This window comes from Capra hircus, chromosome 7, assembly GCF_001704415.2.
Source record: "Capra hircus breed San Clemente chromosome 7, ASM170441v1, whole genome shotgun sequence".
In the NCBI taxonomy this organism is placed as follows: domain Eukaryota; kingdom Metazoa; phylum Chordata; class Mammalia; order Artiodactyla; family Bovidae; genus Capra; species Capra hircus.
The window spans coordinates 70,874,923-70,901,046 of record NC_030814.1 but is presented as its reverse complement, the minus strand read 5'-3'; the positions used below and the strand labels follow the sequence as shown (position 1 = coordinate 70,901,046).

The 26,124-nt window shown below is 37.3% G+C and overlaps 1 protein-coding gene across 4 annotated transcripts; it reads right to left on the bottom strand.

The window, feature by feature from the left end:
* Positions 3,530–25,079, bottom strand: CLK4 (CDC like kinase 4). 4 transcript variants are annotated; one of them, XM_018050564.1, is made up of 14 exons: positions 24,914–25,053; positions 21,725–21,885; positions 18,126–20,927; positions 16,818–17,040; positions 15,637–15,727; positions 15,170–15,236; positions 11,706–11,822; positions 11,448–11,614; positions 11,144–11,238; positions 10,766–10,895; positions 7,934–8,016; positions 4,942–5,021; positions 4,129–4,219; positions 3,530–4,047 (listed from the first exon to the last, which is right to left on the bottom strand). In XM_018050564.1, exons 3-14 carry the CDS (start codon positions 18,176–18,178, stop codon positions 3,907–3,909), a joined length of 1,338 nt encoding a protein of 445 aa, XP_017906053.1. In that variant the 5' UTR covers positions 18,179–20,927; positions 21,725–21,885; positions 24,914–25,053; the 3' UTR covers positions 3,530–3,906. The 4 variants fall into 4 exon arrangements, with proteins under 4 accessions (XP_017906053.1, XP_013820873.2, XP_005682840.2 ...); XM_013965419.2 differs by having other exon boundaries at positions 18,126–18,184; XM_005682783.2 differs by lacking the exon at positions 18,126–20,927 and having other exon boundaries at positions 24,914–25,079.

The window sequence follows — 26,124 nt, the reverse complement described above, 5'->3', positions numbered from 1 at the left end:
AGATGGCAAGACTGAGCATTGAAATTTTAGAAATCAGAGAACTAAAATGGATGGGAATGGGTGAATTTAATTCAGATGACCACAGTACCTAACTGTGGGCAAGACCTCAGAAAATAAGCAGTAGCACATTTAACACTGGAAATAAAATAGTTCGCTGCACATTTAAAGCCAAGTTTGATGTCAATGAGATTTCTATAAATACTAAATTATGAGACATCAAATCATTAGGGAAAATTCTGTTACAAAAGATGTGCATTTATACACTGGCCATTCTCTAAACCTCTCCCATTAGTCCTGACGCTCCCAACACTTTCAAATAAAAACCTGTTGCTTTCAGAAAATGAGTTCAGAAATACAAGGAAAAAGACAAGAGTAGAAACCTGGTAATCCACCTTCTAATACTGGGAACAGGGGATCTCTGGTCATGGAACTGTTGGGTTGGTGCAAAATTAATTGCGGTTTTCTCTTAAATATGGTTATGCTATACAAATGAGAAATGCACATCATTTTAATGTGCATTCCTCGCTTTATGGTTTTCTAATGACAATATTTGGCTGTTTATATTTAGACTAGGGAGATGATGTTACACAAAAAGGAAAACTGAGTAATTTTCTTATTCAAGTTCAAAATAGGTCATAAAACAGCAGAGACAACTCGCAACATCATTTGCAAAGACAATAACCTTGATGATGAGGAGTGCAGTGGCCAGCCATTGCAAGTTGACAATGACCAACTGACAGGAATCAGCAAAGCTGATGCTCAAAGTTGATTCTCAACTACATAAGAAGCTGCCAAAGAACTCAAAGTCAACCATTCTGTGGTTATTCGGCATCTGAACAAATTGGAAAGGTAAAAAAACTTGGTTAAGTGGGTGCCTTTCAAGCTGACCGAAAGTCAAAAAAATTCTTATTATTTCCACTAAAGGACCATTTCTCATTTGTATTGTTATGTGCAATGAAAAGTGGATTTTATACACCCAACAACTGGCGATGACCAGCTCAGTAGTTGGGACTGAGAAGCTCCGAAACACTTACCAAAGCCAAACTTGCACCTAAAAATGGTCATGTCACTGGTGCTCTGGTGTCCACTTGACCCACTACAGCTTTCTGAATCCTGGTGAAGCCATTATACCTAAGCAGCACGCTAAGCAAATCAACAAGGCACTGAAAACTCCAATGCCTGCAGCAGGTACTGGTCAACAGGTCTAGTGCTTCTCCACGACAACACCCGACTGCACATCACGTAACTACTTCTAAAAAGTTAAACGAACTGGGCTACCAAGTTTGCCTCACCCACCACATTCACCTGACCTCTTGCCAAATGACTTCTTAAACATCTCAACAGCTTTCTGCAGGGAAAATGCTTTCCAAAAATTTACTGAATCCCAAAGCATGTATTTTTACTTTATAGGAATAAACTTATTTCTTGTTGGTAAAAACATGTTGATAATAATGGTTTCTATTTTGATTAATAATGATGTGTTTGAACCTAGTTAAAAAGATATACAATTCATGGTCTGAAACTGTAAGTTTGAACCTAGTAAGATCCCACGTGTGTGTGGCTCAGTCACTAAGTCATGTCTGACTCTTGCGACCCCATGGACTGTAGTCCACCAGGCTCCTCTATCCATAGGATTATCCAGGCAAGAATACTGGAGTGGGTTGCCGATTCCTCCTCCAGTGGATCTTTCCGACCCAGGGACTGAACTTGCATCTCCTGCATTGGCAGATGGATTCTTTACCACTGAGCTACCTAGGCAGCAATACCCCACATGCTGCACCACAAAACCGACTCAGCAAAGCCAAAAAAAACAAAAACAAAAACAAAAGGAAACCGAGTTTCCAGAAGACAGGAAAAATTAGTAGACACTCATGTGATGGAGTACCATCCTCACACCACTTAACTTTTTCTACCTAATTCACTGAAGTTTCATTTTAATTCCTAAACTTCCATGAATTAGGCCGGAGAAGGCAACAGCACCCCACTCCAGTTCTTGCCTGGAAAATCCCATGGATGGAGGAGCCTGGAAGGCTGCAGTCCATGGGGTCACTGAGTCAGACATGACTGAGCGACTTCACTTTCCACTTTCATGCATTGGAGAAGGAAAAGGCAACCCACTCCAGTGTTCTTGTCTGGAGAATCCCAGGGACGGGGTAGCCTGGTGGGCTGTCTCTGGGGTTGCACCGAGTCGGACACGACTGAAGTGACTCAGCAGCAGCAGCAGCATGAATTAGGCCTAGAAACTAGCAAGTATCCTTCAGTAAAAAATGCAAACGTTTTTCAGAAAGGGATTAGCAATCATTAACTTATTCGTAAGAAATAATGTGATTTTCTTCCCCCTCCCTCCTATATCCTGGTATCAGCTAAATAAATTTGAGTTTTTGATAGGGGAGAATGTAAACATTCATTTGGGAACTCGAAGTACTTGTAGGGAAAGGTTGGATGCTTAGGTAGGTCGGTGGCACTAGCAGTATGGAAATGGAGAGGAAAATAAAGGATGGCTGACTCCTTAATTTCTATAAGTGTGTTCAGCAAAAACCTTTTCATCATATGCGCCTTTAAAAAACCTTATTACATATAACATAGTTCAATTACACGTGGACTGCATCAGGGGCCTTAACATAATTTATGCAGTGATGCTTTGCCAAAATTTATTTCAGCTCTTTAAAATTTCTAGCCAACTTCAGGAATGTATCTCTACTGTATGTGCAAATGCTGCCAGTGGATTCCATACAGAAACCCACCTTGGTTTCACTATTTATCATACTAAAACTTAACTTTATGTTCAAAAGCAATAAAACTCAAGTCTTTGGTAATGCACTTCAGAAATGGGGATACCTTCAACAAAAAACCTGTATCCGGATAATCGATCATGAATTTTACAACAAAAATATTTTTACCTTGCAGACTGATCAACAACTTTTTTTTTTTAAACTAATGTTTACCATACCGTTTTTAGTGTGAAATTAGTAATAATAAGGAAAAATACCTTCAGGCAAACAAAAAGGTCACGTTAGCCAATTAGGGTCTGAAAACTGCAGTTTTCTTATCCAGGTGTTTTCCATTCAAATCATGTTTTTTTTTTTCCCCAATAAAGGTTAACATAAATATAAGCTTAACCTTAAAGGTTTAAGTATACCTCATATGATAAGGAAATAGATACTAGCAATTTCAACACCAGAAGATTTGGCATTAAAAACCTCAGTAATAAGAACTTCTATTTCTATGTATGTGATATAAATAGCCACTGGAAAATAGGGCTTTCCAAGCTAACCTCCCATTTAATCTTAAATGAACTGTGTATGTGGTTTCCTTAACCTATCACGATGCACAAGTTGATGTCTTTCCATGCTACTTACCACCACTGACATCACCCAAGGAAACAGAACACAGTACTTAAAATTTAATGAAATTTCAACAGCAAACATTTCCTATCGGATCTGGTTTCTAATATCTGCCTACTGAGAATTAAGAATACTTATTACCTGTTCAACAACTACAGAAAAAAAATTAAAAGTGTGAGGTATAGTCATTTAAGAGTGAAGTAGTCAAGATTTTCTTTTACTCAAAAAAAGAAAAAAAAAATCACTTCAAAGAGTCAACTTTCATGTACAAAACACAAGGTCAATCACAATTATCACTGGACACAAAGGATATTCCAAAGGTTTTTAAAAATGGTAATTAATCTCAAAAAAGGAAAATTAATTTTAGCTTTTATATTTCATTCATTATCAAGACCATGTTTGCTTAATAAGATAATTATGCTATTGATACAAAACATACAGTATTTACACTTAAATGTACAAAATAATTTAATGTTTACAAAAATATTAGAATGTTGAGTTGACTGACACAGTCTTAAGTATTCTCTTCTAGAGAAGTATAATAAGACCACTGATTTCCATTTCATTTCTTTTTTAATAAGTCAAAGAAAGGATGCTGCAATGCTTCATCCAGAGTAATTCTTTTCACTGGATCATATTCTAACATTCTTCGAACGAGGTCAAACAGTTTCTCATGTTCTTCATCATGACAAAGCATAAATTCCTGAGGAGAAAAATGATGTTAAAGGACATTAAAAAATAGTTTAAAAGTTAAAAAAAAAACCACGTATCTTTTTTATCTTACCTTCAACGGTTTACAGCGTCTCCTAACATATCTACCAGCAGAACTATGTTCATCCCAATCTAGCTGATTATGATGAAAATACTTGCGTTTTCTACAGGAAAGAGAAGTCTCGGTTAGTTTTAAAAAGATTCACATGCTTACCCTGCCCTCACCAGAGAACAGGGGTTAACAGACAGAACCCTGAACCATAAGCAGCTCTCTCTATATACATGAGCACACAATTTCTAAAAATCTCAACAATAATTATTTATCAGATATCTTAAATTATATCTTTCTTAATCTTGTACCCTATAAGGTTTTAGTATCCCACCTAAGTTGTTCCCAAATACCACATGTGTAACAATGCCAGCTTTAAAAACAGGTTCCTATAACCATTTGTGTAAATTCTGATGTCATTAGATCTGGAATGAGGCTGAAAATCTTTAACAATTCTACGGGTGACTTGTGGTAAAGCTATGTTTTAAAACCTCTTATATAGTATCTTGTTCAAAGACATATAGCTAGTTAGCAAAAGTGTGGAATTCAAACTTAAGACTGATATGACTCCAAAATCAAGGTCTTTCTACTACTCTGTGTATTATTTTTATATTGACCTAGGAAAACATTTATGCAAAGGTTAGCCTGAATATAAAAACACCATTTTATTTACTAGATCACAAAGTAAACACTGAATTACTTTTCAAAAAACTTGACTTCATGAAAAAAATCCACAATCTACAAGTTTTTGGAATAAGCAATAACAAAGATGGATTTTCTGTAGTGTGAATATAGGCCACTGTATGTACCCAAGGGCTTTAATCTTAGAAAACATACCTTGTTTTCTGAATCATGTGTGTTGGTATGGGTCCTAATATTCGTTCCATCATTGCCAGGTGCTCTTTACTATCATGAGTCTAAAAAAGTAGGGAAAAGAAACTTAGCACTTCCCATTTCTGTACATGCAATAAAGGGAAACAAAACAGTGCTTCCGTAAAAGGACCAGGTTAGACAATTATACAATTCATATTACACTCCATTTCAGAGGACTATAACTGCATGAGCTGTATTATCTAATGCAAGCCCAGTAAGATTGAAGTCTTTCTGAACTGGATCAGTAAGGGCTGTATAGCAGATGGTGAACAGGTTTTTAAAATGTACTTTATTGCCATAGAGTTGATTTACAAAGTTTGAATAATTTGTTTAATGTAAAACTGAACAGTTTTTCCTTATTTATTTGTATTTACTGCAGTGTTTAAGATGCCTGGGGAAGATTACCAAAAATCTGTCTCACTTTATCAGTTGCTTAACTAACCTCCATTTACTGAATGGATAGCAACCTTGTAACACTTCCTAATCCTAGATAATAAAAATACAATCCCAGTAATTCTTACAACCCAGAGCTAAGTATGTGGGAACATGACTTTCAGAGAGGTTAAGATACTAGCTCAATATTATATAGTTCATAAATGAGGAAACGAGCTGTGAACCCAAGTTAAAGTTTTATTCTTACATTACATAGTAACAGAGTTTTGGCTAAAGTAGAATAAACTGTTAAACTGACAGCTGAAACCGTACACTCCTTGAGCAGAGGCTGGCAATTTTTCTATGAAGGACCAGATAGCAAATATTTTAGGCTTGGTTGGTCACAAATGGTCTTTATCACATATTCTTTTTCATTGTTTAAAGCAGACATCAGGCAGGATACAGTCTGCCAACCTCTGCTCTGGAGAGCAGTCTGTGAGCAATGCTTTTTAAACCCATTAACTACTGTGCCTAGCACACTGCTCTCAAAATTATATTCTTAATTCGTGACAGGAATAAATAATACAAGCTCCGTATCTTCACAAAGCACCTTAGCTGAAGACATTTTGGAGGGTGGAACCCAAATATAAACCGAATCTCAAACCAAAGTTAATAATCCATGCTTAAGATTCCATGATTTATAACCATAAAACCATTTAAAAATTTTTTTATGTGTCAGAATGAAGAAAGCATGCACTATGCTCAACTTTTCCCTTGACCCTACAGCTTACTACCACAAAATCAGATACCACCTCCTAGGAATGGCACAACAGTTACTTTCTAGATATCAAACTTATCTAGAGTACTTTTAACAACCTCACTACAGATCAGACAAAAGCATGAAGTGCCCCACAGTAGTAAACACATGTATTCTGCAACCGCCACCTAAATGACTTTAAATTCATCGCAGCTTCCTCCTCATCCTGCACTGTCATAACCTCAAATCAACCTTGACAGAATTAGCTAGGAACTCCCTAACAGCCCTCACCCTGCCCAGAACATACTTTGATCATATTACAACCCTATTTCAAGTTCTTCAATGGTTATACCACTTGAAGCTTTCAAGAGTTTGAGCTTTCAGACATTAAGTAAAATTACAAGGAAAAAATGTGGAGACCTAAATAACATTTTTGTCCTTTTACTTTGCCAAGTAAAGACTTTTATTTTTTCAAAAATAACTATTATCATCTCATAAAAGGGACATTTTAATTCCAAAAAAAAAACAAAAACAAAAACAACCCCCACCAAAGAACAAAAAACAAGGAGGGATAATTTCTACTTGAAAGCCAGAATGGTAGCTGTACAAAATCATTTTCATTTTAGACCAGTCTGTATCTGCAAACCACTGACTTGTAGGATCAGCGAACTGACTCACTGGAAAAGACCCTGATGCTAGGAAAGACTGGAGGCAGGAGAAGGGGATGACAGAGGATAAGATGGTTGAATTTTATCACCGACTCAATACACATGTATTTGAGTAAGCTTCAGGAGGGCAGAGAAGCCTGGCATGCTGCAGTCCATGGGGTCACAGAGTCGGACTTGACTGAGGGGCTGAACTGACTTGTAGGATAAAACAAATATCTTTCTATGGCAAATGAGTACACTACAAGTGTCAGTACTTGCCTATTGACACTATTTTTCTATTTATCCAAAACACTTAATAGCACTATTCATTCTTCCTCAACTAGAGTACCTTTCTGTATGCCCGCTGCATTTATGAACACAATTTCTTCTTCCTGATATGGCCACCACACACACACTAGCCTTATGACAAACTCCTACTCCTTCTCATAGCATGGATTAAACTCTATTTTCCTCAGTGATGCCTTCTCTAAGGAAACTTAACTGTGCACTGTTTCTGGGTTTCCACCACACTTTTTACAATGTTCCATTTTAACAAATAGCACATTATACTCAACAGTTCTCGCATTATCTATCTTGTGTATGACTTCTTTGAGGTCAGAGATACTGTCTTTTCATTTTTGTACACGTAGTGCTTAGAAATGTGCCTAAAGTGTCACAGATGCTTGATACAACGTACTGTTTCTGAATTCAAGTGCAACATAACCAGAACTGAATGAAAATTGACCATAGTTGCACTAACATAAATTTATGAAAGCATGTCACACACACACAAAATGGATCACGGTCACATGAACCATGTTTTTCATATTCAATAGGAACCATGTGTTTAAAATCTACAATCACATGCAGAATGAATTATGACCATTCACTGAGAGTAGTTATTTCATTTCATTATGGTTTTAGAGGATGACTATTTTGCACATGCAAATTTTAATCTTAAGAATACTGATACACAATGGCAACTTTTCAAAATAGAAACCAAAACTTAACAGGTCTTTAACATTTAAAGCTCATTATAGTGCAGTGCAACTAGAGGAACCCCTGCTCACCATAACCAAAGAAAGCCTGTGCATAGCAATGAAGACCCAGTGTAGCCAAAAATACATACATACATATATAAAGCAAAGAATTAGTAAATAACATGTAGTAAATAACATACCTGAAAGACTGTGAAACCAAGGTAATATTCAATAAGAATGCAACCTATGCTCCAAACATCACAAGGCTGAGACCAACCTAAAGCTATTTAAAAACAAAACCAAGCATTTTATTATGCAACAATTTAACTGTTAATGCACTAAATTTTTTCCTATGTGGGTGCTCTCTTTATATAGCCCATTTAGAAGAATGATAGTAAATCCACAGCTTACGTTTTTAGTTTTATAGCAAACATTATTCAGTATCCTTTGAGTCCTCCACATCCTTATATCAAATTATAGTATTTTAACCTAGGGGAACAGGCTTTTTATGTAAAACAAGAGACTAGCAAATGTTTCATAGTCTTTAAATTGCTTATGCAAAGAGGAACTCTGTTATATCCAGTTCATGGCTGTTCTATAAAACTTTACATTTTATTAATGCAAATATAGATCAACAATTATCCTCAGAATGCAATTACTAACCCCCTATCAATTATCAGCTTGATATCTGCGTTTGTTTCCATTAAAAGAAATACTGTACCACATAAATTACGTAGGAATTATAATAGATACAGATATAATAGATATTACAGATATTCTAAGCACCCATAAGCAGAAACAGTCATTTAAAAGTTCACACAGAGGTATCTATATATGTACTTTCAGATTGTCTATACATGATCTATATTATACTTTCTCCTTCAGAACTATCAATAGTAATATTATTCATAAAAGAAAAAGACACCTAGCCTTAAGTCTATATTTAATTAGAAAGAAACAAGGAAACCACAGATGTTTTCCTCTTCCAAAGTTTAAGTACTTAATACAACAATAATGTACTAAAAACCTACTTTAAAAGACACTTTAATTTCTTCTAGAAGTATCACTGAATTTAAAGACAAAGGAAGGAACGATATATGCAAGGAACTTCTGCTTTGGTCATTTTTGTTAACCCTCACAGGGCGTTATCATTTGAACAAATGGAAGATGGAGTCTGTTTCTACTTACAGTAACACCTAAAAAATTTGCAAATGATTAAGAGCTTGGACCTAAGATGAAAGTTTCCTTTTCCAATCACTCCTTTCTCCCAGTCCAGCTTTCTAGCAAATGACCGTAACGTTCTGTAGCATACCACTGTACATCATCTCATTCTGTTATGGGTTAGCTCTAACACTCTGGAATTTCACATCATTCAGTTTTACCAGAATTTCCCAACTACTGTTTATTACCCACACCCAAGATGTAAGATCAACTGTCTTCCTCTTACAACTTCCTCTTCAATCTAATTCTGCCTTTATCTTCAGGAGTAACACTTCACACAAACACATAATGAATGCTTCTAATTTTTTCATCTCTTCTTTTTTCTCCTGAAGACCAAGAACCCCAGTTTCGGATTTGTATCAACTATTTATAGCCTGGCCACCCATGGGACTGTATTAATACCAAGAATCACTATATCTTACCCAACCTAGGAAAAAGCCATTAACTGAGTGTAAGATACACTGCCGTTTTCCATGCCAATAACAAAGAAAAAAATGCCAATTGTTTTGTGTTCTCCCATATGTTAAAATGTGGGAGAAAATCTGCTTCTTAAAATTAATAAAACACAGCACGCTATCTCTTTTAATTTTTTGGCTGCACTGCACAGCATGCAAGATCTCAAGTCTCCTACACCCACTGCAGTAGAAGAGCAGAATCTTAACCACTTAACCACTGGGAAGTTCCAGCAAGTTTATCTCTTTTTAAGCTCTGAAAATACCTCTCCACCCACGTCTCTTTCCACACACTTCTCTCTTACCTCCATTGCAGCCTTCAGTCCTCAACCATGAACATACGTTCTAAACTACTGCAACAGAAGCAGATTCTTTCAGATCACACTAAGCAGAAATCCTAGTAACATCAACCTCAAAGACAAGCTCTAAACCCGCACTGTCCTATGCAGTAGTCACTAACTACACATCACTATTTAAATCTAAAATTTAAATTAATTGGCCACACTGCAAGTACACAGTAGTCTACTTACGGCTACTAATGGCTACCATATTGGACAGTACAGATATAACACTTCTATCATCGGAAAGTTCTACTGGCTAGTTCTATAAAATATTCTTAATTTCCTTACCCTTTTACCAATCCTCTACTCTAGATAAACATCATTAGCTTGATTTCATACTCCTATTCTGAACTACCAGTCTTCTTGGACAAAAAGGTAAAAAGTGATTCCATGAAAATGTTTTTACTATCCAACCTCAGTCGAAACTTATATTCAGCCAAGTATTATGGTTATTTCATTTAACTATTATATCTCCCAGTGTCACCTGATCTGAATTTCCCCCACTGTCTCCAAGCCCCTCAAAGCCATCTTTGAGTTCCCAGCTCTAGCAACATGACCTGGTGATTAACTTATAAATTTTGAGGCACAAGATGCTCTTTCCCTAAGCTCCCTCTTATCATCCACCCTGCATACAGATGTCTGCCCACTACATCTTCAGCATTTTCATCAGCACCAAGCTTCAGTGATGAGACAAAAATAGGTGTTCCCATCACTTCAAAAACCACAATATGATGTAATTAAGCCAACAGAACTTGTTCTCTTATGATCACGTAGGACTGACTTGTTCAAAAATAACGACCACTTGGAATATCTTTACAGATGGTACCATATTATTCCCACTTAGGAAAAATAATTATAGCAATGACCAGACAGCTTTTATGGAAACAGAAAACATTTTCTGTACACTGCTAAGAAAATCACAACTATCCACTCACTACCTGGCCCCCCACAATAGAAGCTGAACAGAACAAAAATGTCGTTTTCAATTAAAGTATCAGGAAGTCTGGTGTCTACTGACCCAAAATGACCTCTGGCGCTCTGTAATGCCGTGTAGATACCAAAGTACTATGATGTTCATCATCGTATGTTGCACTTCCAAAGTCAACAACTTTGATATCTGTGTTTTTCAGTGTGCGTTCATCACGTTTCTAGAAAAGTTGAGTAAACACAAAGATCAATATATAAACTACTTTACAGCACTATTCCAAAAGGCTTGCCCATGAATTGCCTTTTTGATTTTCAATATAACCCCATGAGAAAGGCAAAGGATTACCCTTTTGGGGTTAAACACCAGGATATAATTAGTCTTAGAGGTAAAATTTCTCATCCAAGCATCATATCAAGCTAAATTAATTTTAAAGATAACTACCCAAATTAAAACAAGTCTTTAACTTACCATTTTAGAATTATATTTGACTACATAGTCAGACTTCACAAATAAAATATTTTCAGGCTTCAGATCTGTATGGGTTAATTTATTATGATGCAAAACTACAAAAGAACAAAAAGACATCATTAGTTTCACTGACAAATTTAATCTATATTGGGGGATGGGAGGATTGGTGATAGACGTAGGAATCAAAAGCAGTTTCATCTTTACTTGTAATATGTGCAGTTTTAGTGACAATGCTTTGATATGTTACTTATGTAATAAAAACTTTAATTTATTGGTATTTAAAAATTTAACAAAGTGTACTTACAATTTATTGACTGGCAGATCTGATATGCCATTTGCCTGATGTGGTCAATTTGAAATGGCAGAAAGCTATTTTCTTTAATGAAATCATAGGTACTAAGTCCCAAGAGTTCAAACACAATACAAACATGACCATGATGATCAAACCATTCTAGCATCTGGACACAGCGGCTAAAACAGATCAAAATAAAAATGATTCAGTTCCTAGAACTTTGACTATTTCATATAACGTGATGGATCTCAGTTCCAAGTTTATACTTACAAGACACTATTGGGATCAGTACTATTTAAATGCTCTAATACTTGGATTTCTGAACGAGCTGCTTCACGATATCGTCCCACGTTTTTTACAATTTTCACTGCTACATGTATGCCATCCCTTAGAAACAAAATGAAAAGGATGAATGTACAGGAGGTGGTTAAGACATGCGTCCTAAAATAATCTTTCAGGGCATTATTATAGCAGCTCTATATTGATGGTTTTTAAAACATTTTAAAAAAAAATTCACTTTACATGGAGTGATGATTCTCTTAATACCTGTGAATGCTAATATTTGTTTCCAAAAGTTTAAATTTACTGAGATTTTTTTTCCCCTTTTGGAGAAGGAGGAATAAATATACTACTGCTGAAAGCATTTGGTCATTCACAAAGAGAGATTGACTGTGACAGATGGTGACAGATTAGTGATTAAAAAAGGCTTGGCCTATGTATCTCAGTTTAATGGAAAAGACAGATACAAACAACTTATCATAAAGGTTACAAGTGCTTGACATGGAGTAGACAGAAGAAAGAACCTATTGATTGGGGTTAGGGCAGTTTAGACATCTTCAGAAAAGAGGAGACACACAACTGAGCCCTGAAAGACAACTGTCAATTCATCAGATTTGGGAGAAAATTTCAGCAAAGAGACACCATCATTAAGTCATGAAGCTGAAAAAATGTTTAGTTCATTCAGGGATGCCAATAGGTAGAAATAGCTACAATCTAGGGCAGTGTGCTTTAGACTGGGGCGTCCATGTGCATGTGTGCTAGGTTGCTTCAGTCGTGTCCAACTCTTTGTGACCCTATGGACTATAGCCCATCAAGTTCCTCTGACCACGGGATTCTCCAGGCAAGAATACTGGAATGGGTTGCCATGCCCTCCTACAGGGGATCTTCCTGACCCAGGGACTGAACCAGGTCTCCTACAGTGCAGGCAGATTCTTTACCAACTGAGCCACCAAGGAATACTTCCTACAAAGTATAGAGGGAAGTGGTGGTCAAGTAGTTAAGACACAGGCTTTTACTGCCGTGGGTTCAGGTATGATCACTGATGATGAACTGAGATCTTGCAAGCCATGTGAGGCCACCCTCCTCCCGCCCCGCCAAAGATACATCTCTGAATGCTTTTGAGGACAAAGGTTTCCAAATCTGCAACTTCCTTTTGTCCTCCTTCCTAATAAGCTGACCTTTTTGAAAACAAGCCAGCATTCAAACCTGTTTTCTTCACTATAGCCTTTTCATGTTAGAAAAAACCTCATGGATGTGAAGATTAGTATGGCAAGGTATGTTGCTATAGGATGTCCAAAAAAAAAAAAAAGAAAAATCTTTGAGGCAAACAAATTTTTATAGTGGCTGGATAGCAAATCTTTCCAATTCGCTTAAGAAGGCCCTAAAGAAGTTATAGGCTGGTAAGTCATTCAAAAATTATTTTGATGATTATAAAATCTATGATGTATATATCTCAAGGCTTAAAAGAATTACTACATGTATCATGGAAACATAATCACTACCATGTGTAAAACAGATAGCCAGCAGGAATTAGCTATAGGATTCAGGGAAGTCAAACCGGGGTCTCTGTGACAATCTAGAAGGGTGGGATGGGGAGGGAAGTTCAAGAGGGAGAAGACATTATGTATACTTATGGCTGATCCATGCTGATGTATGGAAGAAACCGACACAACATGTAATGCAATTATCCTTCAATTAAAAATAAATGGATTTAAAAAAGAATTACTATAAAACTGCTGTGACAAAACTTCTTGTCTCATCTGTTTAATTGTACAGCCAAGTCTTCTAACGGCTAATAGCTGTAAAAATGAAAGATGGGTAACAGTGTTAGCTAATGCTACTGTAGTAACCATGCGTGGTGAGTGCTTAGCTGTGTCTGACTCTTTGCAACCCCATGGACTGTAGCCCGCCAGGCTCCTCTGTCCATGGGGTATTCCAGGCAAGGATACTGGAGTGGGTTGCCATTTCCTCCTCCAGGGGATCTTCTCCTCCCAGGGATCAAACCCAGGTCTCCTGTATTGCAGGCAGATTCTTTACCACTGAGCCACCTTGTGAAACCCATTTTAGGTCTAGTATCAAAATCTGTAACAGATCTTTGTGTACTTGATCAAATTGAATACTATTAATTGGAATGTCTCAAATACTCAAGTCTTGGAATCTCAAGATATTTTAAGAAAATTTTAATGGGACAACTAGTGAAATCTGAATCTAACCTGCAAATTAGTAGACAAAATTTGAAAATACATATAATATGCAAATATAGAGAATGAAAGAGTAAATACTATGAAATGTTAAATTTGTGGAATCTGGGTGAAGAATACATGGGAATTCTTTGGATTATTTTAGCAACCTTGATAAGTCAAAGTGGGGTTTCCCTGATGGCTAGATGGTAAAGAATTGGTCTACAATGCAGGAGACTCAGGTTCGATCCCTGTGTTGGGAAGATCCTCTGGAGAAGGGAATGGCTACCTACTCCAGTATTCCTGGTCTGGAGAATTCCATGGACAGAGGAGCCTGGCGGGTTACACTCCATGGGGTCACAAACAGTCGGACACAACTGAGTGACTAACACTTTCACAAAGTCAAAGTATTTCAAAATATCTTAAAATGTTACATTATGTTCACATTTTTGTGCTAGGGAGAAAAGGGTGATAAAACAAGACATTTAGGAAAATGTTCTTTATGAAAAGTGGAGTAAAAATAAGTTCAAGGAAAAAGCATTTCTAAGTAGTCAAGACAAGTTTGTTCCTGGATGACAGGAAGTATGAAGCTATTGTACTCACATTCCCCTAAACATAAGGATACATGTTTACTAAAAAAAAAATCAACACTTAAAATAAGCTGGAAATTATACCCTCAACTATTTTATGAAGACAAAGTTAGATGTCAATTTAAAAATGTGCACTTTTCACTCAACAGTTTTACAAGTTTCACTTACAAAAAAACTTGCAACCACAGAATACATATTCTAGGGCAAAACAGGAAAAATGAAGCAGAGTGGATCAAGTAACAAAAAGGTTAGTATAACTCACTCTGAACTTTATTCTGTAGGCTTTAAGTAATTTCTTCATAGTTTAAGAAGCTGACCCTAATGTGCAAGTAATATATTTTGGAAATAAAGGTTTTTGAACCAAGATTAGCCATGCTTTATTGTCTCTGCAATTCAGAAGTGGGGTAAAGCACTCCAAATCTTTTTTAAAAAGCTAAGGGCCTACGTTCTCAGAAACTCTTCACTGGACCACTCACTTTAATTTCAATTGACTCCATCTGATAATGATCAACATGCCTGATCAAAATTCACATTCATGGTAAATAAATCATACAGTTAAAGAAATTTTGAATACTTATACCTACCAGGAAACACATAGCTACCAGTTAAATTCAATTTCATCCAAATTATGGATCCTTCCCCACCAAAAATATTAGAATATTCAAAACAGAAAAAACAAACTTACATGCCATGATCAATACATTCTACAACTTTGCCAAAGGCCCCTTCACCCAAAGTGTCCACGATTTCATCTAAAGTGAGGGGGGGAGAAAGAAGTATAAGTACCTGAGCACAAATTATCAGTTATTCAAACAATGAAAGCTTAAGTGTCGAATATTTTCAAATGATCTCTATCAAAGCATAACTAAGGTTTCAGCACTCAAAATTATTTTATTTTCAGCTGTTACAAAAACAATTCAGACAGAGCTATCTTTCTTGCTCTAATCTCAAATTCCACTGATTATTTTGGAACTTTAGAGTAGAAATATTTAAACTCTATAGAAAAGAAGAAATACAAAAGAACAACAAACAAACCCACGAAAAACAAAACAAAAAAGCAATGAAGAGTTCTTTAGCCCCCCGCTGACAAACTATTCTTAAAAAGATTATTCTGTCTGCAAAGTTTAAAAAGTGTTGAAAAATATTCTATACATCTTGCTCTTAGAACGTCTCCACTTTGACAGATCAGGTGACCCTCCTCATCATCCTCTATACTCCTGGATCTTTTCCTTCGGTGGCTCTTCTGGAACGGCAAGTGGGCAGCACCAAGATCGTCCAGCCAATCAATATATCAGAGTGAATTCAGGGCAGAATACGCAATTCATTCAGCGGGGAGATATTCAGGCATTCAGATAAGCACCAGGCCACGAACAGTTGGCAGGAGCAATTTCAAATTCAGTCCCCAGAAATTCACAGGGCACAGTTTATGTTACAGAAGAAAAACATGGCAAGGAACAGATTTTCAGATAAGATACTTAAAGTGGCAATAGAAAAAAAACAACACAATTGTCTCTTTAAAATACTGACTTAATTGAAGTCTGAAATTTAAAGAATGCAAATGTCATGATCTATTAATCTGTTATAAAATAGCATTATGCTGTGAGCTGGGATGTCTAGTTTGTCAGAAAAATGTTTTGAAATGTCAATTATTAGTTCAACAAATTTATTATTTAGCAATATTTTTAAACATACATGATTAAAATATAAGGGGACAATAAAGGCTAGTTAATTCCAATGTTCAATCTAATCAATGCTAGTTCTAGTGAAGAAAACTTGGGAAGGAAAATAATTAACTCAGTTTACTTATCAAACAAGTGAAGATATGTGAATTTAAAAAAAGAACAGGCTTTTTGGACATTTAATTTCCCATTCGGCACCCACTTTCAGAACTCCAACGTAACTAACTACAATAATGATGCACTGTGCTATGGGACTGTATTATATTCAGGATTAAGTATCCACCAGTGCAACTTTCTATATTTGTTTCCAAGTGTTGGGAAATAGGTTTCTTTTAGAAAAAAAGTTTGAAAGAAAAGATGGGTGCCTTTTCCTTTTACAAGATTGTTATAAAGCATAAAAATATTTTAAATATTAAAATGATGAAACTCATGATCTGGTCTACAGAAAATGAGTAAATGCAGGTAAATGAGGGCTAACTAATAGCAATAAATACAGATTAGTTTTAAGAATTTTGATACTTCCTTTAAGGATTCAAGTAATTTAAACACAATTATATTCATACAGTATTATAAACTTTTCCAAACTATTGGCCCAATAAGAGCTTTTACACACAAGTAAGTATCCACCCAAAATAAAAACAAAATGAACCATACCGAACGTGACTGATGACTTGAACAGTGTCTATTACGCTTCCTTTTAGGACTGCTTCTCCTGCTTCGGACTGAAGATTTACTGCAGTGGATTCGATAACTGCTTTCAATGTCTCTGTGATAATGTCTAGGAACATATCTTTCGCAGTAGTCATTTCTGTATTCATCAATGTATCTCCGGTCCCGATAATCTCTCTCATTCAAGGACCTTGCTTCTAAATAATGACTGCAAACACATTAAAGTATTAAAAATTACACTCTTCATTCTAGAATAGTATGGTTAAAAATAAAACATTCTCTCAAGTACTGCTGGTTTAAACAGCTAACTCAATAAAAGAAAAAAGTACAAACTGATGGATCAATTTATACTTAACTCATAAAACTTAAATAATTTTACTTTAACCAACAAGTAAATGTGTTCATATATTTCTACTAACATATACTACTATCAAGAAATAAAGTTTGAGTCAAATCATTCAACATATTCAGTGCTTACTTAAGAGTCCCTTTATCTTCTGGTCAAAGTTAAGACCAAAGAGAATTCACAAAACCGCTCTTCTGAAATTCATCAGTCTTAGGATATACCCATCTGTAACTAAGCTCTCTTCCTTTTTTCAGAACTATACACAATACGAGACAGGCCAAAAAGGATTCCTTTCTTAATGTAAGTGAATTTTAGATTTCTCTGGCACAGAGAATTTTCTCAAGAAAGCTGAATCAGAGCTATAATCAAATATATTTCAGCCCTTTCATTTTATAGATGGCTAAATCAAGATCCCTAGAAAGAAAATGATTTGCTACGGTTGAAGAGCACATTCTAAATCCTATTGTGTGCACCAATTTTACACCTCACCTATCCCATCTTCTCTATTCCCAGCTTCCTATATCCTCTAAGAAATAGACAACACAGTTTTTGAAGGCTGCTTCATGTGCCAAAGATATCTAAAATATATTCCTCTTAAATGGGAAAAAGATCTTGTAATTGCTTGCTTAGGATTACCCAACCCCCTACTTCCCTGTGTATTTCGAATTTCCTGTCATTCCTTCGTGAGAAATAAACAAGAATTCAGGGAAAATAGCATCACCTGGTACCACAGTGCTTAACTTCTGAATCTACATATCCCTTTGAAATTCTGATAAAAGATATGGACCCTGTCCCATAAGAAATGCAAAACGCATAAACAAACTTGGCGAGAAATTTCAGAGGCCATGGACCTCAGGAAGTAAATGGATTTCAGTTAAGCAGCCTTGATCTGACGGAAAGAAAAAGACACACATTCAATTGGCCCAGTTTCCCATCCCCCTCTCTACCTGGGATGAGAGTCCTCTTCAACAGAGTGTGAAGCTTCAAGAGGGATGCACATGGAGCACTGAGGGAGAGAGGGGACACCTGCCCAGTCAGACACATCAGCTAAAATAATCCTAACAAGCAATGGCGTGACAGATGTTGACTAGATTGCCCTCACCAATAGGTTTCTTTTTCCCAGAATATGCTGTCATTCTTTTTCACAGGGGAGCTGGTTTAGGCAGAAGTAAAGGAGAAGCATCTCTAACACTCTTACTCAACAGGGCTGGCATCAAATCCAGGCTGGGGAGATGCAGAAACCCCTTTTCCCCTTTCTCCAGTGTCAGCCTTAAGTTCTAGCAACTGGAGAAACAATTCAGGATGTTAGGGTAAGACTTTAGGTCATCTATCAGTTGCTTGGAACCACATGGTATCTACATCAAGCTAGACATTACTATACTCTGAAGGGCACACCTGTTTAATCCTGTAAGGCATCCTTCCCATAAAAGGCCAAAATTTATCAGAAAAAAAACTAACACTAATTATCTTTAGCTGGACTGGTGCATGAGATTAGAGATGCTGATAACCATAATCTTCAGAATAACACAGACAGGGTGAAGTAATACCATGAGAATAAAAAGCTGAGGACTTCTTCAACCTGTAACAACCAAAGCTTAGAGATTACATAAACAAAGTCTACAGAATTATAAAGGCTACATGGACAGAGTGAACAGGATGAACAGATTGATTTCATTTCTAAAAATATTCACTAATCACCCAGTGAATATTTCACTATAGTTCTTCAAAATAGCCAAGACTAATGAGGCTATGCTCATTCCTTTTTATTTCCACACAGGTCCTGTGGGAGATAAAAAATATATATGAGGCAAAAATCTCTGCCAACAAATAATGACTCAACAATGCAGGAAATGCCAAAAGCCTGTATATGAGTGCTTAGGGTCACAGAGGGGGAAAAAAATCTCAAAATGCTTAAAACGGTCACGGAAAATCTCATGAAAAAGAGAAGATTTACATCTTAAAGGGAAATCAGAATTTGGACAAAGTAAAAAGTAGAAGAAACGAGACGGGATAAAAATGGCATATTACCATCTGACATTTATAGAGCACTGTAACCACAGTGGCTCAGAGATGAGTTTGTCTACATATTACTTAGGAAATAATTTCAGCAAGAGCAATTTTCAAATAGGGATGCATAAGCAAATAAGCTGGGAACAGATCATCCAGAATCTTGCATGCCAGCCTGAAGAGCTTAAAACAGCGTTTCTCAGAGGATGGTTTATTAACAATATCAAAATAATGAATTATTTAAAATGAAGATCCCTGGCCTCAGGTGAGGCTCACTGAATAATCTGGTAATATGCACTTTAAACATACCTCCAAGGTGATCCTATTCACACTACAGTTTGAGAATCACTTGTGTAAGGCTTGATATTCTTAGGTTACAGGGACTTCCCTGGTGGCTTAGCAATAAAGAATCCCTCTGCCAATGCAGGAGACACAGTTGGGAAGAACCCCTAGAGAAGGAAATGGCAACCCCTCCAGTATTCCTGCCTGGGAAATACCATGGACAGAGGGGCCTGGAGGGCTGCAGTCAGAAGAGTGCAGACATGATTTAGCGATTAAACAACGTCAACTCTATGTTACAGGAAGACATTTAAGGATACAAAATGAGTGTTCACAGCTACATCAGTTTTCCTGTGCAGAATTAACCAATCAAGCCTGTAGAAACTGGGCAATTCACAGGCTACTTATGAATCAGGAAAATAAAGACACTTCACAATATATGTGAAAAAAGGTATGATAACTCATATATAATAAAACTGCTTATAAATCAGTAAGGAAAATACACTTTAATAGAGAAAAAGGCTAATACAAAAATAATGTTCAAAATGAACTACAATTAAAAAAAATAATGTTTAGTGGTCAGTAAATATATGACAGAGGACAAACTCAACAGAAATTTAAAAATTCAAATTATAACAAAACACTATTCTTGGCATTTCAAAATAACTAAGACTGATGAGAGAATGAAGGAGCAAGCTGTAGGGAATATAACTTGGTACAAACTTTCTGGAAAAATACATAAATATGTAGCAAGAATCTTCTAAGAGTTCACACTCTAAACTGTCCTGTCTCTTCTTAGAATTTATTTCCAAGAAATACCAGAGGCAAAGATTTGTACACATAAGTATTTTTAAAAATAATCAGAAATAATTTTATATCCAAATAATGGAGGATTAGCATCCTATCAAAATTACCTTCATACATTTCTGTATTTTTCATTTTTTTCAGTAATTTTATTAAAAAACACTCTTGTAAAGTTTTGAATCTTAGAAAGACTATTAGACTACTCCAGATTATGGAGAGTAACTACCACTAGACATCTCTGGTGCCAAGAAGAAACTATTAGTCTAGCGGTTATTACACAATCATGTTTATACAGTTAATTATAACATAAATGAACTGTTCATCAATCATACCAGTTCTTTTTTTACCTACATAATGAATAAACTTATAAATAATTAATATTATGACGTTATGCCTTACAGAGTATTTTGTATTTAATATAGGATACAGATAATCTCTATAGTACATTAATTTAGCTCAGGTCATTGAAATCCTGGCAGAGATTCTCTTTTCATACAATGTAAAGAACGATTAGTCTGCATTGATTACCAATAAGCTCACTGTTCTGCAGAACAGGTCTGTTTTAGCATGGAAAAGGAAAAAAATTACATACTGTTTTTTAAAGTAACCCCAGCTGGCTAATTTAGAAAGCAATCTGGCAAACAGTCCCAATGGAACATCTGCACAAAACAAGGAGAAAACATAGAACCAACAAAAACAAATGAGAAAGGGAAATTAATGGAGGACAAAATGAAAGAAACCACTCACCTAGGCTTTGTTTAATCATTTAGGAACTGTACAAAATTCCTCCAATTCTACATAAATGTATTACCTCCAAATTTTACACTGGTAAAAATACACTAAAACAGGACACATGCCATTTGGTATTTTTATCGCGGCCCTTCCCTAAATTACTGGCTACTGCCTACGCAACGGAATGGTTCTTAAAATAGCCAAGCTTCGAAAATTCCCAAATATATTTACTGGTCTTATCTACAATCCAGCATAAGCAACTAATCCTCAGAGCATGTTAACATTCTCACAGGCACACTATTTTTCTAATTTGGGTAACTCTCCCCACCCTTCATTCTCTCTCATTTGTGGAGCCCTAAATAAATGCCCAATGTACACATCTGCCTAGTATTCACATACAAATTGAAAGCACTTGCTGGTCCTTTAATCACTTCACTCGTGTGTGTCCTATCACCACTTCTGTGTCTCATTTCACACCACTCCGTTACTGGCAGCAAGACTGGGTCAACTATCTCCCATAGGTCCCAAATGGGTTCATGAGGGCAGGAACTCTGTTCTACTCACAGTAATGTCTAGCATATAACAGGCACTCAGGAGATCTTTTCTGAATGAGTATTTGTTGACGGATTTATAAAAACAACTTGACAGATGAAAGCTATACAAGCTAATGGCAAATCATTTAAATTATTTGTGTTAAAATGGTACTAGTTCAAGGGTAATTTACCAATCAGATTCTTTAAACTGGTGATGTGGTTTACAATATCTGTTCTCTTGCGTACTGCTGTGGGATCTCCTCTTCCGTTTGTGACTTCCACTGTAGCTTTCATGTCCCCAGCTTTCTCTGCTATCCCAATCAGGGCAGTGAGTTCTTTTGGAATGCCGCATCTGTTAATGGAAATGAAAAGTGAGTTGTGGAATCAGAGAAGGCTTGTTTAGTAAATACGGTACTTTACATTAACATCGATTAAATACAAAAACACCTAAGACATGGCGTCGCAGAGGTTCTAAGATGTTTGTAGGTAATGTTTCTCAAGGCATGGGGGCACTATCCCACTGGTATGTCAGATGATTGATTCTAAGTGGCACACAGATCCTGGTAATAAATGATAACACTGTGAGACCTTAATACTTTCTTTTTCAATTCTTCTGGATAAATTCTCAGTTTGGTGCTTGTCTTCAACTAACATTCGTTAACTGCTATTTTAAAAATAGAGTCAGGATTCAGGCTTAGAGTCTTTCTCTTGTGTCTCCTATCTTGGCAGGTGGATTCTTTACCACTGCACCATCTGGGAAGCTTTCTTACCTTTTTCCTATGGTAAATTACTAATAACCTCTTAAATTACTGCTATTATCAAACTCTAAGTTATTGATGTTAACTTTAAAGGTGAGCTAGTTTAAAACAAGTATCACCAAGTATCATGCACCTTTGGCAAAACATAGTAACACAAATAACTGAAGTCAGAAAAATACTTAGGGATACTAATACAGGAGATGACTTTGTTTTAAAGGTAAGAGCCACTAATGAAGATCCTTTTGCTCCCTCAAGAGTTCCATTCTCTAAATCTTGAGAATGACTCTCAGCTTTGAATAGAACTCAGGGTGTGAATAGAACACAGTATTCAACTGAGAACCTGAAGAGCAATAAAAAGCCATTTTATGAACTCATTTCTTCTAACCACAAGTTTATTTTCAAATCATCCTGAAGCCTTAAAATTAAACGTATCTGTTGTAGATCTGGCATGACTAAGAAAATGAACCTATAAGGACGAATATGGTCACACCGAAATCAGACAGCAACCTACAAACTTCATTAGGTTTTTTAGGATCTGTATTCTAACAAGTCATCCCTATGCCTCTCCACATCTTAGCTCTTTCACAAAGCAGCTTCGTTTTTAACAGCTGTCCAAACTCTGTTGAAGGCCCTGAGTTTCACAACCCAGCAAGGAGCTGAAAAAGGTAAACTGGAACAAAGCCAGCTTAGTTAACCTCCTTCGGTTTGACCAAATGACTCAGTAACAAGCAAATGAATTCAAGTAACACAACTTAAATGATTTCAAATGGTTTAAAAAAGATTTTGAAATGAGGCATCTCCTGGGAGGTATTTCCTAAGAAAATATAGCTAAAATGCCATCAGAGCCTGAAGCCACTAATACTCAGGTCTCTTAACTCACTTCTCTTACTGATTCTAATGCTATGCCCATCACACATACTTCTGATATGTAGCTTCTCTTTTAGCTTGCTTTAAAAAAGAAAGACAAGACACTGGTTAAGTTAAACAAAAGCTCTAAAACTCTAGTTAGGGTTCTCACTGGAAATTGGTAAGTGAACATTTGGATTTGACCTATTCATAGGTCATTTGAATATGGGAAACTGAAATAAATCACACTATAAATTAAGGAGCAAAAAAGACCATCAGAAAAGCCATAAAAAGAACTGTATTTTTAGTGGAATTCTTCTGACCCTTTGATTACCCCAACTGTATTTTAATCACACAGGAACTTTAAAATTGCTTAGTTAAGCATTCTTAAATCATACCAAGCAAAATCCCATCTGATGTTTGATGCTTATTATTATGACTAATACATAGTTTTTGCAAAACATGTCTGCTTCAGTTTTTTCCTTCTGCTGTCAGCCAGCCAAAACTAGCTCACCTGTGAACAAAACCTAATTCTTATATAACCAGTTATCAATGTGCAAATATTAAAATAAGTCTTGGGAGAGCCGAAGTTTTTTATTTCTCTAGCCAAGTTCACTACTTTCATTTTAATTCATGTTAGGAAGCCCTCCTTCACTACTATTCAGAATTATTTTCTTAGGAGGCCAAGAAAAGAATCCCAGACCCAGGTTACACAAATTAAGTTCCTTCACATACAAAACAAAAAACAAAAACAAAAACCCAACCCCCTAGAATTACTGCATTACCTCTAACTAATAAGAATTCTACATGTTAGAATCATCAGACATCTTCCAATAAAAACACCAGATACAAAAAACACCAGATATGCTTATATCCGTCTTGGAAACCTGATTCTCTACTGCTTTTTAACACTCTATTTTACCCAACAATTTTATATCCATATACATGGCTTTAAAATATCTATAAAGGTTAAAGTTATGATTAGATGGCTCCAAGAGGATGTACCTGATAACAAAAAGCCTGAAGGTCTATGTATGGAACACAAGCATACAAAGATAGCTATAAAATGAGATCAGGAGATTGACCCGGTCAGTTTGGAGTGCTGTTTCCAAAGGACAGGATAAGTATACCACGGTTGCTTAAGTAATCGAAGACAGTGTGATTCAAAAGCATCAGAAATGCAAATCTGCTGCAATAATGACACGCTCCACTTTAAAAAGTTTGCACAATGGATGAGTCTCTCCATATTTACATCTCATAAGCGTGAGCTAAATTCCACCTGAACTCGCAGACTTGCAGTTCCTCGGACACCCAGTCCACAGCCTCAGCCTATCCGCCAGGGCACTTGGCCAGGGCCTTTGGTGCACTTGAAGAGATTTGACCCCGGAAAATCCCCGAATGCTACCAACAGCTGAGGCCAGGCACCCAGGGGAAGGTTTGACCTAGGAGTATACTTGCTCCAGGCGGTTCTAGAAGGGTTCCAAGACAGGTCCTCACTCTGACCGGCGGGACGAAGCACGGCCTAAGTTGCCATGATGCGAGAGGCCTGGGTGCTCTGAAAAAACCTAGCGGCAGAACCGAGGCCTTTTACCCTAAGATTTTAAATCTAATATGACGCCCGGGCAACTTTAGGTTTTAAATGTCACAAGCAGAGCTGTGTCCCAAGCGCACCCCGGTCGCCGAGGTCCCGAATCCCGTCGTTTTTCCGACATCTGGCTTCGAGACTTACAAAACTGGGAAGCCGCCCAGCCCAGAACACAGTGCCTGAAGCCTTACCTCCGCAAAAACAAAAGGCCCTTTGGCCGAGAATTGTCGGCAAACCGCCGTCTTCTCTCTCCAAAAGCTGCGACAAACACCCTACAAAATGGCGGCAGCGCCGTCTCCCTACAACCCCCCGGCAGCCTCTAGCACCGCCCACACCAGGCGAACGCGCCTGCGAGACAGAGCTCCCGCGCTCCCTCCCCACCCCTAAGGGGCGGGTTCCACGTGACGTCAGGGCTGGCCCCGCCCTCCACCACGCAGTTCTCCCCGCCGAGCAGTCCCCGCCCTGAGACCTGCTTTGGTTGAGGCTGCGCCCTAGATTGTTTTCGTTCTGGGAGCAGCTGGGTCAAACTGGGCGGAAACGCCCTAAGCTTGTGGCGCCTGTCTGCAGCTGTGGGAGGGGTTATTCTGAATGCAGCACCTCTCAGCAGAGGCAACGAAGGCTCCGTTTCCTGCTCTTCCGCCCAAGTGGGCCGCACCGTGGCACTTTGGCTGCCTGCCTTCCGCCTACCGGAGGACCTCAGTTCAGTTCAGTCGCTGAGTCGTGTTCGACTTTTTGCGACCCCATGAACCGCAGCACGCCAGGCCTCCCTGTCCATCACCAACTCCCGAAGTTTACTCAAACTCATATCCATTGAGTCAGTGATGGAATCCAACCATCTCATACTCTGTCGTCCCCTTCTCCTCCCGCCCTCAATCCCTCAACTCAGGCACAATCATCACGAAAGAGACAAGCCCCAAATCGGCTCGGTAACCAGGTCCAGACTGGTGCTGGGGATAGTGTAGTTGAGCCTGCTTGCAACTTCCTGTCTAAAAATGGATTCCGATAATTAAGAGGATAGCCTAGGAAACAAGCTCAGAGGTGCTTATCTTTTTAAGGCCTGTGCTCCTGAGAGAAACAGCAACAAAAAGAGAAGTTTCTGTTGGGACTCCCTACCTGCCTCCTGAGCAGATTTGGTAGCTAAAGTTTCCCTAACAAAGTTTTCCCTATTATTTACCCCTGTGGGTTTTATTCAAAGTACCAATGTGAAGTCGCTCAGTCGTGTCCGACTCTTTGCGACCCCATGGACTGTAGCCCACCAGGCTCCTCCATCCATGAAATTTTCTAGGCAAGAGTACTGGAGTGGGTTGCTATTTCCTTCTCCAGGGGATCTTCACGACCCAGGGATCGAACCCAGGTTTCCAGGAGAATAATATATGAGAACTAGTGAGCCCAGTTAAAATAA

Coding starts and splice junctions, on each gene's coding strand:
- CLK4 (XM_005682783.2), bottom strand. CDS start 21,885: ATGCGGCATTCCAAAAGAACTCACTGCCCTGATTGGGATAGCAGAGAA. Junction 17,041..21,724: donor CAGTTTAAAGAATCTGATTG/GTAAATTACCCT, acceptor ATGTGTTTGCAG/TCATTATTTAGAAGCAAGGT. Junction 8,017..10,765: donor AGCGCCAGAGGTCATTTTGG/GTCAGTAGACAC, acceptor GTTTTTAAATAG/CTTTAGGTTGGTCTCAGCCT.